General features: G+C 45.9%; 1 protein-coding gene across 1 annotated transcript in view; it reads left to right on the top strand.

Moving 5' to 3' along the window:
* LOC115145862 (pericentriolar material 1 protein-like) overlaps window positions 1–15266 on the top strand; it is a 35410-nt gene that overhangs the window by 13034 nt on the left and 7110 nt on the right. Inside the window, 17 exon segments of the mRNA XM_029687443.2 lie at window positions 544–674; window positions 805–934; window positions 1120–1299; window positions 1573–1751; window positions 1937–2122; window positions 5555–5825; window positions 8748–8893; window positions 9465–9703; window positions 10778–10952; window positions 11470–11789; window positions 12174–12338; window positions 12506–12562; window positions 13229–13401; window positions 13692–13841; window positions 14668–14803; window positions 14919–14990; window positions 14993–15070. Coding sequence (XP_029543303.2) covers window positions 544–674; window positions 805–934; window positions 1120–1299; window positions 1573–1751; window positions 1937–2122; window positions 5555–5825; window positions 8748–8893; window positions 9465–9703; window positions 10778–10952; window positions 11470–11789; window positions 12174–12338; window positions 12506–12562; window positions 13229–13401; window positions 13692–13841; window positions 14668–14803; window positions 14919–14990; window positions 14993–15070 — 2788 coding nt within the window.

Here is a 15266-nt window from a genome sequence, read left to right as displayed (position 1 = left end):
GTGCAGGACTTGAAACGAGCAGTTCATGCTTGAAAACCCACAAATGTTGCTAAGTTAAAGCAGTTCTGCATGGAAGAGTGTGCCAGAATTCGTCCACAGTGATGTGAGACTGCTCGACTGCAGGAAGCGTTTGGTTGCAGTCTTTGCAGCTGAAGGTGGCACAACCTGTTATTGAGTGCAAGGGGACAGTAACTTTTTCACACAGGCATTGGGTGTTTGATAACTTTGTTTATGAAATAAATTAAATTAGTATGTCATTGTTATTTGTTATCTCATTTTAGGTTTTGGTTGAAGATCTGATAACATTCACTATAAAAAAAAAATGCAAAAGCAGAAAATGGAGTAGAAACATATCAACACACACATAATACAAAATAGAACACATGCTATAGAATCTAAAATGACCATGGTGCAGCTGAGTGGTCTAGACAGTTCAGAGTGGAAGAGGACCCTTTTGCAGTCCAAGAAAATGGAGCTGGAATTTGAGTCATTTATGGGCGATAGCTTTATGGAATAGTAACCGTGTGACTTCCTGCCTCCCAGAGTGACGATACAGATGCCACCACAGCCGACGAGGGTCTCCACCAGCAGCCCAACAACACCAGAGGTGCTGCTGCTGGCTCCTCCTCCACAGGCAAGAGCCCCAGAGACCTCACCCTCACAGACAAGGCCAGGTAGGAGACTAACCATAATAAGTGTATGAAAGTACCCGTGTCTATATCTTAAGTGAGTGCTTTTAAGCATGTGAATTACACAGCTGGTGATTCTGTTTGTGAATCTAAAATCTTTTTTTATGTGTCTCAGGGAGAAGCTGTATGAGGAGAAGCTTTGTCAGCAGCAGCAGGAGTTGCAGCAGCTTCACGAGGAACGCCAGCGGCTGATGGAGATCCAGGACAAGATCCAGGACCTGCAGTGGGCCTGCCCCGATCTGCAGGTAACACGTGCACGCACAGACGCTGAGAACTGAGCACACACCACCATTTCCTGATTGATTGTGTTGAAAGGCTTTGGAGTCAGAACTTCTTTCTGACCCCTCTTAACCGTAGTGTTCTATATTGGTAATGGGGTATTATTTGAGGCAACCTCTCACACACACTCTCCCTCCCATCTTCTCTCCAGTCGTCAGTGTCCAGCAGCACAGTGAGCCAACAGGCTCTGATGAGGAAGCCCCCAGCTGCAACTTCCACCCCGGCCCCTGCTCCGGCTGCAGCCCCCAAAGCCAACGCTTCCCCTGCTGCCACCGCTGTGCTCAAACCCACAGCCCAGGCCGCTACTAATGCCTCTGTCACCGACAACGAGGTGGGTTCGTTATTTTGATTTGACAGGGTCAGTTTACTGTATCATCAAGGATAGTATGCTCATCCCACAGACTTAAAGTGCTTGCTTGCCAAAATCAAATGGAACACTTGTATCACCCGCTCAGTGCAAGGCTTTTCTTGAGGGTTAACTGGTAATGGTTAGCGTAACCGAGTTAGCCATGGCTGGATGTCAGGGAGCTGTATAGTAGTGTGGGTTATTTTGCTGATGTAACCATGAAAATGACACTGCTCATTTACCTTCGTGGTTCTCCAGCAGCTGTGGTGTGAGATGCGGCGCCACCAGATCCTGCGGGAGGAGCTGCGCCAGCGGAGGAAGCACCTGGAATCCCTGATGGCCGAGCACCAGAGGAGGAGCGGCCTCAGCGACTCCCCCTACAAGATTGAGGACCCAGAGGGACACGCCGCCTCACAGCCACTTAGCAGGGACGAGAGGTGGGCGAAGCGTTACCCCTAAATAATCTGGGGGAGTTCCATGATGTGAAATATTCTGAATGTTGCAGATACAAGTAGAATGACGCTTTTAGCCATTGTGTGCTTTCATATCTGCATGACGTGCCTTGAGAGATCGGTTTAGTCTCTGAGTGGGGCCTTAATTGACTTGTTTCCCTCCTCCTCAGGACCATGGCCACGTGGGGTGGCTCCACCCCCTGTCAGCTAGATGAGGACGGCTACCCCTCTGAGATGGGTGCTGAGGAGGAGGAGGAGGAAGAAGAGGACGGAGCAGAGTCCAGCTCCAGTGATGACCTGCATCTCTACTCCACTAGGAAGCAGAGATCCTACAGCAATAGGAAGACACTGGGCAGGTCTGTGAAATTCATACAAGGATACCCAAGGATAAAGATACAGGGCACAATAGTCTTAACCTCTAAAAGTCTAAGCCCGTGGGAGGGGACTAGGCTACATATGGAATTGTTTTAAGATGGTCATACCATGGCTCATTTAGCTATTTGATTTAGAATTTTAGGACTACTTTGGGTAATAAAAAAATATATACAGTTAGGAGATTTAAGTTATTTTTTTGTTATTTCTGGACACATTTAAACCCCTTATTTTTGTTGCTACTAAACTACCTCCATACTTCTATTTGTTTGCATGGGTTACCTTCAGACAAGTCCCGTGACACTTGTATAGCAAAATGGAGAAACCCATCGTAAGAGTCGCATCTTTCCATAGTCAGGGTAGTTTTGTAGACCTAACTGTTCCGACGCTACAGACTTTTTCAACATTAAAATCTTTAATGTCTTGTGTTTCACAAAGTCGTGGCTGAACGACTACATTAAGAACATACAGCTGGCGGGTTATACACTATCGGCAGGATAGAACAGCAGCCTCTAGTAAGACACGGGGCGGGGGCCTATGCATATATGTAAACAACACCTGGTGCATGATATCTAAGGAAGGTTTTGCTCGCCTGAGTATCTCATGATAAGCTGTATATCACACTATCTACCTAGAGAGTTTTCATCTGTATTTTTCATAGCTGTCTACATACCACCAGACTGATGTTGGCACTAAAACCGCACTCAATGAGCTGTACACCACCATAAGCAAACAGGAAAACGCTCATCCAGAGGATGCACTCCTAGTGGCCGGGGACTTCAATGCAGGGAAATTTAAATCAGTTTTACCTAATTTCTATCAGCATGTAAAATGTGCAACCAGAGGGGAAAAACATTCTAGACCACCTTTACTCCACACAGAGGCGTACAAAGCTCTCCCTCGCACCTCAATTTGGCAAATCTGACCATAATTCTACCCTCCTGCTTACAAGCTAAAATTAACGCAGGAAGCACCAGTGACTCTATAAAAAAATGGTCAGATGAAGCAGATGCTAAACTACAGGACTGTTTAGCTAGCGCAGACTGGAATATGTTCCGGGATTCTACCGATGGCATTGAGGAGTACACCACATCAGTTACTGGCTTTATCAATAAGTGCATCAAGGATGTCGTCCCCACGGTGACTATACATACATACCCCAACCAGAAGCCATGGATTACAGGCAACATTCGCACTGAGCTAAAGGATAGAGCTGCTGCTTTCAAGGACCGGGACTCTAACCCGGAAGCTTATAAGAAATCCTGCTATGACCTCTGACGAACCATCAAACAGGTAAAGCGTCAATACAGGACTAAGAGCGAATCGTACTGCTCCGACGCTCGTCGGATGTGGCAGGGCTTACAAACTATTACAGCCTACAAAGGGAAGCACAGCCGAGAGCTGCTCAGTGACACGAGCCTACCAGATGAGCTAAATCATTTCTTTGCTCGCTTCGAGGCAAGTAACACTGAAACATGTAGGAGAGCATCAGCTGTGAGTAAGACCTTTAAACAGGTTGACATTCACAAGACCGCAGGGCCAGACTGATTACCAGGACGTGTACTGTGAGCATGTGCTGACGAGCTGGCAAGTGTTTTCACTGACATTTTCAACCTCTCCCTGTCCCGAGTAAAACCAACATGTTTTAAGGAGACCACCATAGTCCCTGTGCCCAAGAACACGAAGGTAACCTTCCTAAATGACTACTGACCCGTAGCACTCACATCTGTAGCCATGAAATGCTTTGAAAGGCTGGTCATGATTCACGTCATCAACACCATTATTCCAGAAACCCTAGACTCACTCCAATCCGCAGATCTCTATTGCACTCCACACTGCCCTTTCCCACCTGGACAAAAAGAACACCTATGTGAGAATGCTATTCATTGACTACAGCTCAGCGTTTAACACCAGAGTGCCCTCAAAGCTGGACCTCCTGATGGGCCGCCCCCAGGTGATAATGGTTGTTAACAACACATCCACCACGCTGATCCTCAAAATGGGGGCCCCTCGGGTGTGTGCTCAGTCCCCTCCTGTACTCCCTGTTCAAACGTGACAGCACGGCCAGGCACGACTACAACCCCATTAAGTTTGCTGATGACACAACAGTGGTAAGCCTAATCACCGACAATGATGAGACAGCCTATAGGGAGGAGGTCAGAGACCTGACCGTGTGGTACAAGGACAACAACCTCTCCCTCAACGTGATCAAGACAAAGGAGATGATTGTGGACTACAGGAAAAGGAGGACCGAGCACGCCCACATTTCCGTCGACAGGGCTGCAGGTTGAGAGCTTCAAGTTTCTTGGCGTCTCCATCACCAACAAACTAACATGCTCCAAGCACACCAAGACAGTCGTGAAGAGGGCATGACAAAACCTATTCCCCCTCAGGAGATTTGGCATGGGTCCTCAGATCCTCAGAGTTCTACAGCTGCACCATTGAGAGCATCCGGACAGGTTGCATCACTGCCTGGTATGGCAACTGCTCGGCCTCCGACCTGGCACTACAGAGGGTAGTGCGAACGGCCCAGTATATCATCGGGGCCAAGCTTCCTGCCATCCATGACGTCTATACCAGGCGGTGTCATAGGAAGGCCCTAAAAATTGGTCAGACTCCAGGCATCTAGTCATAAACTGTTCTCTCTGCTACCGTAAGGCAAGCGGTACCGGAGCGTCAAGTCTAGGTCCAAGAGGCTTCTACCCCCCCAAGCCATAAGACTCCTGAACAGTTAATCAAATGGCTACCCAGACTATTTGCATTGCCCCCCCCCCCCCCCCCTCTTCTACACTGATGCTACACTCTTATTATCTATGCATAGTCTCACTTTAATAACTCTACCTACTTGTATATATTAACTCAATTACCTCGACACCGGTGACCCCGCATACTGACTCTGTTCTGGTACCCCCTGTATATTGCCCCGCTATTTCTTATTTACTGCTTTTTTTTTTTTTTTTTTTTTCTTAACTGCATTGTTGGTTAAGGGCTCGTAACTAAGTAATTTCACTGTACCTGTTGTATTCGGCGCATGTGACAAATAATATTTTATTTGATTAATCAGTTGTAGTAGTTATGAGGGGTTAGGGTTAATCCTAACCCAACTCCAGTCCTATAGAGATACTGGGTGTGCAGGCTTTTGTTCCACCCCATAGGTTTCTATTGATATATGGTTACATACGGTATTGTTCTTCCATTTACTTGGTTGGTATTTTCTTATTGTTGAGAAGGAACCTGCAAGTAAGCACTTTGTTGGATGATGTTGACCATACGTAGCCTGTTTTTATAAGACTAATAAATCTTGAATCTTGGCATCATGAAAGTTCTGAGGGAAAATTGGGTCATTCACAGCAGCACCCACAACTCGTTGGACACCCAATAATACAAATATATCACTCTCCCCCTTCTTTCAACAGCAACGTTCTGAAGCCGCCCCAACAATTTGCATCTGTAGCTAGTGGACGACCCTCTCGAGCCAAACAACAACAACAGTCCCAAGCCCATGGCGGCATCGCGGGTGCGAGGCGCCAGGAGAACCTGCGTTGGGCGGCTGAGCTGTCCTTCAAGGAGGGTTCTGGCACTGGGTCTGCGTTAGCATCACACCACTGGCAGGAGCAGGTGGGCACACTACAGAGGCAGCTGGACTTCAGCACCAGCATGTGTCAGACCCTACTGCAGGACCAGCAGGTTGGTATAGCAGTTCAGTCACCTCACACCAATACATAGGCTTATCTAAAACATTTGACATGGTTGAGGCGTGCCTGATTTAGCTTGTCAGGTATGAGGCAAGCTGGCATGAGGAGTTTGATTTCTATGTACCTGACAAGCGAAGCTATATCAAGGGTACCTCGCATGTCAACCTTTTGGAATGTATTGATTTTAGCTTACATTTACATTACATTTAAGTCATTTAGCAGACGCTCTTATCCAGAGCGACTTACAAATTGGTGCTTTCACCTTATGACATCCAGTGGAACAGCCACTTTACAATAGTGCATCTAGGTCTTTTAAGGGGGGGGGAGAAGGATTACTTTATCCTATCCTAGGTATTCCTTAAAGAGGTGGGGTTTCAGGTGTCTCCGGAAGGTGGTGATTGACTCCGCTGTCCTGGCGTCGTGAGGGAGTTTGTTCCACCATTGGGGGCCAGAGCAGCGAACAGTTTTGACTGGGCTGAGCGGGAACTGTACTTCCTCAGTGGTAGGGAGGCGAGCAGGCCAGAGGTGGATGAACGCAGTGCCCTTGTTTGGGTGTAGGGCCTGATCAGAGCCTGGAGGTAGTGAGGTGCCGTTCCCCTCACAGCTCCGTAGGCAAGCACCATGGTCTTGTAGCGGATGCGAGCTTCAACTGGAAGCCAGTGGAGAGAGCGGAGGAGCGGGGTGACGTGAGAGAACTTGGGAAGGTTGAACACCAGACGGGCTGCGGCGTTCTGGATGAGTTGTAGGGGTTTAATGGCACAGGCAGGGAGCCCAGCCAACAGCGAGTTGCAGTAATCCAGACGGGAGATGACAAGTGCCTGGATTAGGACCTGCGCCGCTTCCTGTGTGAGGCAGGGTCGTACTCTGCGGATGTTGTAGAGCATGAACCTACAGGAACGGGCCACCGCCTTGATGTTATTTGAGAACGACAGGGTGTTGTCCAGGATCACGCCAAGGTTCTTAGCGCTCTGGGACGAGGATACAATGGAGTTGCTTGTCTGGCATGAGGGATTTGTGTGCAATTCAGACTATTCCATTGTTTTCTTTGTACCTTCCAAGCTAATTTAAGTGCCTCCAAGTATTTCAAATGTTTGGAATACGTATCGAACCATGTCTGAATTCACCGAACCAAAGGAGGTATTTGAGGTTAATTTAGCTTGCCTGACATGAGGAGTTTGTTTCCATTGTACACGACCAGCTAAGCCAAATAAAGTACACCTCAAGTATTTCAAATATTCTGAATATTGTGTATTCACGCCTGGTCTGTGTCGTGACTTTACTTTCATTAATCTGATGACTGTTATTTATCTAATCAAATAACTGTTTAATTGTTACCCAATTTAAATTCTCATTAACAATTAACTCATTAGGAATTGGGGCACCAAGAGAGCGGTTCTTGAAAGAGTTACCATCTCCCGAATTAAACTTTAAGGGTCTTTACCAATCACATTCATAAACGGTCAACGTATTAATGATAACCTTCTATCATATTATTCTGAACAGTTGTAACCTCTTGCATCTGCAAAAACCCCAGCCTTACTTATGATTCAGTGCTACACAAATTAGTTTAATTATTTACTAGCTAACTAAATGGTAACACAGGATAAACATACACACTTAATACATTAGCAAAGGGTTCCGAATGGACTGACAATATGGCGGCTTGTTACAACGGGAAGGGGGACATTATACTTTGGTACATTTAGTAACTACTCTCACAATAATCATATACTTTGCACACGAACCACCACCCGTTTGGAGTAAAGTCATCATGAATGTATTTACGTGTAAATGTCTTGGTTCGTCATGAACACATGCTTTGTTTGTAAATTATGTTGGAATGTACCTCTGGCTCTCCGTAAGTAAAACAAAACAAGAAAATGGTGCCGTCTGGTTTGCTTAATATAGGGAATTTAAGTATATTTTAGTAGTACATTTTAAACCAAATACTTTTAGACTTTTTCCTCAAGTAGTATTTACTGGTTGACTTTTACTTTAGTCATTTTCTATGAATTTTTCCTTTTACTCAAGTATGACAATTGGGTACTCTTTCCAACACTGATACATTTCAAGTTACAGTAGTTCCTTGATTTTTTTTTATGACATCACAAAATAACAACCAAATGACATTAGTGGTCTTTTAGGTCACATCTGCCCATTCCCCACGTTGTATGATAGAAATATTGTTCCAGTATTTGCTTTAGAACGTGTTAGCGTTTCGGTGGGAAATGTCTGTGTAGACAAAGGCACATTCCTGTGTGAACATTGGAGAGGGATGTTCTCTCCTTGATTTACTATTCCCCCCCCCCCTCTGTGTGTGAGAGGGGGTCCGGCTGAAGTTATTTATTGCAAAGCTTATCTGATTTTGAGTCAGGACATCTGTTTCACCCAACCTACAGAAAAGGTAGCAGCAACTTAGGCACACCGCCAAATAATGTTTGGCATTTCTGCTCGCTTTCCTTTCTGTTCAATGTCTATTACATTTCACTAAGGTTGATAAAGTAAGTTAATAAAGAAATGTATTACTCATGCCAGTCTTGTGTTAGAGGTGCCTAAATGGATTTTCGCCGCATTGTCATTGATATAGCACGTTGACGGTGACACTTAACCTATAGAGCATGGTGTTGAATTTGAATTTATTCGGCGTGCGTCGTCGTCCTGATGGAAATGCAAACACTGCTATTCCTTTTATAGAAATCAGCCGTTGGCTTGAGATCCTATCTGACTGGGTGTCAGAACCTGTATGGGGAAACCAAATGACAGACAGGTTCATGAATACCATTTTGTTCTCTTCTTTCTATCTCTTTCAAACTTTCTTTCTCCACACACACACACACACACTCTTTCTACATCTCTCACTCACTCTTCTACCTGTTTTCCTTGTCCCTACCTGTTCTCCCCTCCCCCTCTCCAGATGTTGTCCTACATGCTCCAGACCCTGCTGACAGGACCGTACAATGCGCTGCCCAACAACCTGTCCTCCCCCCAGGTCCACCTGGTCATGCACCAGCTCAGCCAGTGTTACACACAGCTGGCCTGGCAGCAGAACAATGCCGAAAGGTAGAACAAACACGCAAAAAAAATCAACTAGAATCTATTGGTTTATTTTCATTTTTGTCATTTAGCAGAGCGACTTAGTAGTGTGTGTGCCTACTTTTTCGTACTGGTCCAACCGTGGGAATCGAACTCACAATTCTAGCGTTGCAAGCGCCATGCTCTACCACCTGAGCCACACAGGACCCATTTGCACAGATAATGTACAACAAACATTGCACCATATTTTAGCTATATACTGTAGCTAATTCTCATCTGAAATCCCCAGATACTTTACTAGTTTACTGATATGTTAATGTCACTGGCTCAATGTATGGCATGAGGGAAATGATCAGTGTCTGTTTTCCAGACCTTACAATTCAGTTGAACATTTATTCATTGCAGCTTTCGTTTGTTAGGTTCACACCCATGTCATGTCTACATTAGTTTATAGCTCTAAGTGCATAGCCAATCATGGTTAAATGACTATCTGCAGTATATGTGAACATGACATCAGGTTTAAACATGACTTGTGAATACAAGAATATGGTTAGGTTTTAACACACGACTTGCCTGTATTTGTCCCGTTTGTTCCCAGACTGAAACTGGTGCTGAGCGACCTGCTTCGTCAACAACAACAACAACAGCAGCCGCCCTCCTCGTCCTCAGGTCAGCAGGCCCAGAACCAGGGCTCCACGTCCCGGGACTCCGGCAGTGCCTGTCCCCCCTTCTCCCCCACCAGTCTCTTTCTCCCCTTCATCTCCTCCATGCCCCCATCTGTCAACCAGGCCCTCAACCTGCCTCCCGGCCTGGCCGGATTCCCACCCCTCTCCTCCGGTACGCCTTCCAACACCCCTTTATACATACATCTTCCATACATTGTTTTTCGACCCTTCCTCGTTGATGTTATGACATGAGTGAAAGTTCTCAAAGGAATGAAAAATCAAAGAATGTATACCAAACATTAGGAACACCCCCTCAGAACAGCCTCAGTTCGTCAGGGCATGGACTCTTAAGTTGTCAAGTGTTCTACAGGGATGCTGGCGCCCATGTCAACTCCAATGCGTCCCACAGTTGTCAAGTTGATTGGGTGTCCTTTGGGTGGTGGACCATTTTTGACACACACGGGAAACTGTTGAAAACCATTAGCGTTGCACTTCTTGACACCAACCGGTGTGCTTGGCACCTACTACCATTCGCCGTTCAAAGGCACTTAAATTATTGCCCATTCACCCTCTGAATGGTACACATACAAAATCCATGTCTCAAGGCTTAAAAATCCTTTAACCTGTCTCTTTAAAGCTTTCCCCTCATCAGTCTGTCATGGAAAAAGCAGGTGTTCTTAATGTTTTTGTATAGTTAGTGTTCAAATAATGTCTCTTTCAGGGACTGTGTGCAAAAATGTATCAATTGCTTTTGTAATAATGTCATGGAAGGCACTTCTTTAAATACTTGTCACCTTGACCCAGTTCAATTCAGAGGTTAGCTTTAGAAATTGAGAAGCTCTGGCACATATGAGTGTTATTGAGGAATAGAGGGCATACTGGAATAGTAGGCAATTCCTGATTTGATATGTTTGTAACCAAGTGTTTTCCAGATCACAATATACGCAGTTTGACGTTTATTGTCATCAGTCTTGTCCTGGAGGCAGAACTGAACGATTTCCCCTTAAATAAGCCAGTCAAAATTGTCTTTTGTAAAAATTCATAAAATTTAGAAGCTTTTTAGTCTTAGTTTAAGATTAGGGTTAGCAAGTGGGGTTAGGTTTAAAATCAGATTTTATGACTTTGTGGCTGTGCCAGCTAGTGACCATGCTGCAGATTTGCCTCCAGAACCAGATTCATGGTGGAAAAACCTCTAACCTGCACAATATACCTGTGTGCTCACTTCATTTATTTTTCTCCTCCACAGGGTTTAATTTCAACCCCATGTTCCCTTCTGCTATGGGGGAGTTCCCTCGGAGTACTGGCCAAGTCAGCCCAGACAACCACCAACAGCAGCTGGATCCCAACACCTCAGTCAAGACAGAGTACTTGAGCTTTCCTCCGCCCTTACAATGCTCCCCACTCAGCACTGTAGACAAAAGGTGTGTGTTAGTGATTGATTGGCAAAAATCAAGTAGTTGCATATCGTGATATTATTTTTGGATGATATTGTATCGATTATTACTGACGTTTGACTCCAAGTATCGATTTGTAGGCAGCGTTAGCTAGCGCTAGTCGGCTGTATCTGTGCCAAAACTCCAGTATTTATTCATCCTATAGCATGTTCTCCGTCTTTTTTAAATAGTGAGCCAACATGCTTTCAGTACTTCTATTTCCCTGACTGATCAAAACAAATTTTCTCTTGCCCCTCTGCAGCAGACACATATAGTGAGCAATATGTTTGGAACATCATCGCAATACAATCTGTGTCGAATCACAATGCATATAGAATCGCAATACATATCGTATTGGCACCTAAGTATCCCTTGCAATTCCCAGGCCTGTGTGTGTGTGGGCAAAGAATGAAAGGCATACTTCATTGCTACTTAGTTCTCTCTTACTCACATTTTTTCCTACTTTAGTCCAACCGTCTTTCTCTGTCTGTATCCATCCCACCAGGCCCCAGAGGCAGAATGAAGAAACCGGCAGTCGTGGCCATGAATCTGGCTGGCTCAACGTCTCCCAGCCTCCAGCTCCTATCACTGAATCCCCCTCCTCTCTACCCCATAGAGGGGCTAACAACACCCGGCCCCAGGCCTTCGACCAGGCCTCCCAGGAGAGCTTCAGCAGCATGCCGGACCCGGCTGACCCCACCATCATCACCAAGGCCTTCAGGGCAGGACGTAAGGCCTCTGCCCAGGCAAGCCTGGCCTCCCGCGACAAGACTCCCAACTCCAAGAGGAGGACCCGGCTGGTCAAGGGACACCACAAGAACACTGGTACGACATGGGATACTGTGACCTGTAATGATTTATATTGAGTGCTTTTTCTCTAGAACTTGACATTTCCTTCCTCTCCAGCAGCTCAGTTAGGAAGGCCGGGAGGTAACTCGCTCCAACCACCACCACTGTAGCACCTGCCTATTGATATATTTACAAGATCATAAGACTAGAGATTTGAAGACCTCTCAATATTTCGGAGACACAACTGAAACAGTATTGCTCAAGGCGACTTGGTCAACACTATCTATTCAAAAGACGAATGCACAAATAGGGTATTTTTTTAAACATACGATGCGTGTAAATGTTTATTTTTGCATATCTCACACTTTCTCCCCTCTATTTGTTTTGTGTGTTTCTCTTTCCTTGCTTGTGTATCTCCAGGAGTGGAGAGTGACAGTGTGTCCAGCACGGCCGACTTTGTCCAGAAGAGGGTGCCGCAGCCCCATCGCCAGCGGGACCAGAACCAGAGCCTGCTAGACAAACTGACCCAGGAGAAACTGGACACCAAGACCAAGACTGGCAACAAGCCCAACGACCTCTCCTCCGGTACAAAACCTTGACCCGATCACACTACACCGTGTCCACGCACATCTTCAGTTTCATTATTATGGTTATTTGAGTTTAATTGGTTTTATGTCCTCACCTTTTTGTAATGTGACCACGTTTTACTTTTTTGTTTATTTATGTCGTTGCTTTTTTGATTTTCCTCACAGCCTATGCTTGGAGAACACCTTTCCTCTCTAACAGAATTGCATGCACTGAAGCGCCAGGTAAACTCACCCCTAGCACACAGCTAAGCACCAGCTAACACTGATTGTCACTGATTTGAAGTTTGGGGTGTTTTTTCCCCACAACTTTTGTGTAATATCGGTCATTCAAGCACCTCATGCATGTAATAGTTCAACTTTTAACGGACTCAAACTAGATCCCAACCTTTGAGTGTCTCGCTTGATCTAATGGACTTGGCGAACAATTGAAAGAGAAAAGGGGTTACCTAGTCCGTTGTCCAACTGAATGTATTCAACTGAAATGAGTCCGCATTTAACCCAACCCCTCTGAATCAGAGTAATATGTTTGGCATTCTGATTGGCTTTTTAATTATTATAATTTTTTTATGCAATTGTTTTATCTTTTACATTTGGAAATTTGTTAGAATGTGTTCCATTGTACAGTATCATTGCCTTCGATACATTACTCTTAGAGAACTACTAGGTGCGCAGGCTTTTCCAGGCTTTAACACATCTGATTCAGCGAATCAAGGTCCTGATGAAGGTATGTTTCAGCAGAGCTGGAGCCAAAGACTACACCGCCACCTGTGCAATACTGGCTGGATATATATATAGATATATCTCCCCAATAGACTGCCACATATGACTGCTTCTTATACTTGCGACAACATCTTCTTGAGTGTCTGTCTTGCATTTTAACACTTCCAGATGCCAGCAGTGACTTCTCCCTGTTCGAGGCCCTGAGGGAGACTATCTACTCGGAGGTGGCCACGCTCATTTCCCAGAACGAGTCGCGGCCCCACTTCCTCATCGAGCTCTTCCACGAGCTGCAGCTGCTCAACACGGACTACCTGCGCCAGAGAGCACTCTATACCCTACAGGTAAACGCGTCCGAATGAGGATTTACTGCTGATCCTAGACCAGCACTCCTACTCTGAGACTGCAAATAGTATTTCATACAATCCATGGGTAAACCTCATAGGAATGGATTCAAGCCACAAGGAGCTGCTGATAAAGACTTGAGGTGCCAAAATGTTGTTGTTAAATCCCGTAGGAGCATAGAATCCAGTGTTTTATTTCTTTCTTCTAAATGTACAGCTCATGATTGTAACCCTCTTCCTTGCTGTTGGATTCTCATGTTTAACCATGTCTTTTTGCTGTTGACCTCCAGGACATAGTGACCAGGCACCTGACGGAGAAGAGTGCGGCCGAGGACCAGGCCTCCACCCTGGGCCCTGTGGCCTGGGCAGCCGGCTCCCAGTCAGAGCTCACCCCCCAGTCAGAGCTCACCCCCAGTGAAAGCCTGGCAACCAGTGACGGGGTGAGACAGACGGATTTACACACACACCTGCCTCTTCATTAAATCACTTGCCTGTCATATCTCCCACTCCCTCTTTTCTCTTCTCACAAGCTTTCCCTATCTCTCGCTCTTTTCTCTAGCTCTCTTGCCCATGTCTCATTCCTGACACCTCTCACTTTCTCTCAACATCTCTCGCTCTTTCCAGCCATCCATCTTAAACACTGTCCATCTATTTTTATTTCACTCTCATCCATCTTAAACACTCCGTCCATCTCTTTTTCTCTCTCCCCCTACCTCCTTTGTTCCCCCCCTCGTCTTTGAAATCCAGTGCTCCAGTTGTCAGTAAGGTTGTGCCTTGAGGCCCATCCGTCACTCTGAGCGAAGCGTTGCGGTTGCTGCCTGCCGGACAGATTAGATGTGTGTGGTTGTGCAGGTCTTTGTTCTAGCCCAGGTCCCCGGATGTTTTGCTAAATTATAACGATCCCTTTTGTCTTTGTAAATCACTCCTTTGTTCCCCAGTGATGAATGAGATGTCTGATTTTTTTTGTTTGTATTTTTTTCCCCCTATGTTTGGAGAAAAGGATACAAGGGCAGATGCGCAGCCCATTGTTTTTAGTCTATTGCATCCCGAGATGGAACAGACGCAAAATCGGTCAAGGGAGTTTAGCAGAGCGGTCTCTGCAATGAATCAACGTTTTTCTTTTGTTCTCCCCCCTCTCTTCCTCATTCGAACAATGAATGATGAATGGGTTCTCGTTTAGGATTTTTTTTTCTTTCTAAATTGTGTTTGTTAGCCCCCAATGGGTGAGTGGTGTGTGACTGAATTCCCTTTTTACCTCTCTCTCAGGATGTGTCGGAGAAGAACATCCGGGTCATCAAGCATCATGTCCCTAGTAAGAGGCGGAACGACGCAGAATCGGTAGACAACGAGAGCACCCTGTCCACCACCTCCAACCTGGAGCCGTTCGCTAACGATGACTTAGGTATAATTTTTTAGTTGAGTTGAGTTTATTGTCCCGCGTTGCTCTTCTAATATCCTTCTCTTGTGTTCTCTCGCTCTCTCTCCCTCTCCTGACACTTGCAATGCTGTGCTGCCAGGTAACACAGTAATCCACTTAGACAAGGCTCTAGCCAGGATGAGAGAGTACGAGCGCATGAAGCTCAAGGCTGATTTAGCCCCAACACCACCGCTGCTACCGCCTCTGAGGCCTCTGCTAACTCTTCTGCTAGCGCTGCTCAGCTGCTGGAAGGTACACATCTCTCTCTCAACTTCTCTGTTCTACATCTCTCTCTGGTAGAAATGCGTAACGCTTGCTCCCCAAAGCCATGTGCTTCGTCCCACTCTACGGTGTTGTGGTCGGCGGGTGTGAACACTCCCACACACGTGTTTCCAAGTGCAAAGCACTTTGGCTGTCTGCGGTCTCATGTAGAGTCCTTGAAGTGTGC

This window comes from Oncorhynchus nerka, linkage group LG18 (genome assembly GCF_034236695.1).
Source record: "Oncorhynchus nerka isolate Pitt River linkage group LG18, Oner_Uvic_2.0, whole genome shotgun sequence".
Lineage (NCBI taxonomy): Eukaryota > Metazoa > Chordata > Actinopteri > Salmoniformes > Salmonidae > Oncorhynchus > Oncorhynchus nerka.
Note: the sequence above shows the minus strand (reverse complement) of the source record. Positions and strands in the feature narration are given on the sequence as shown.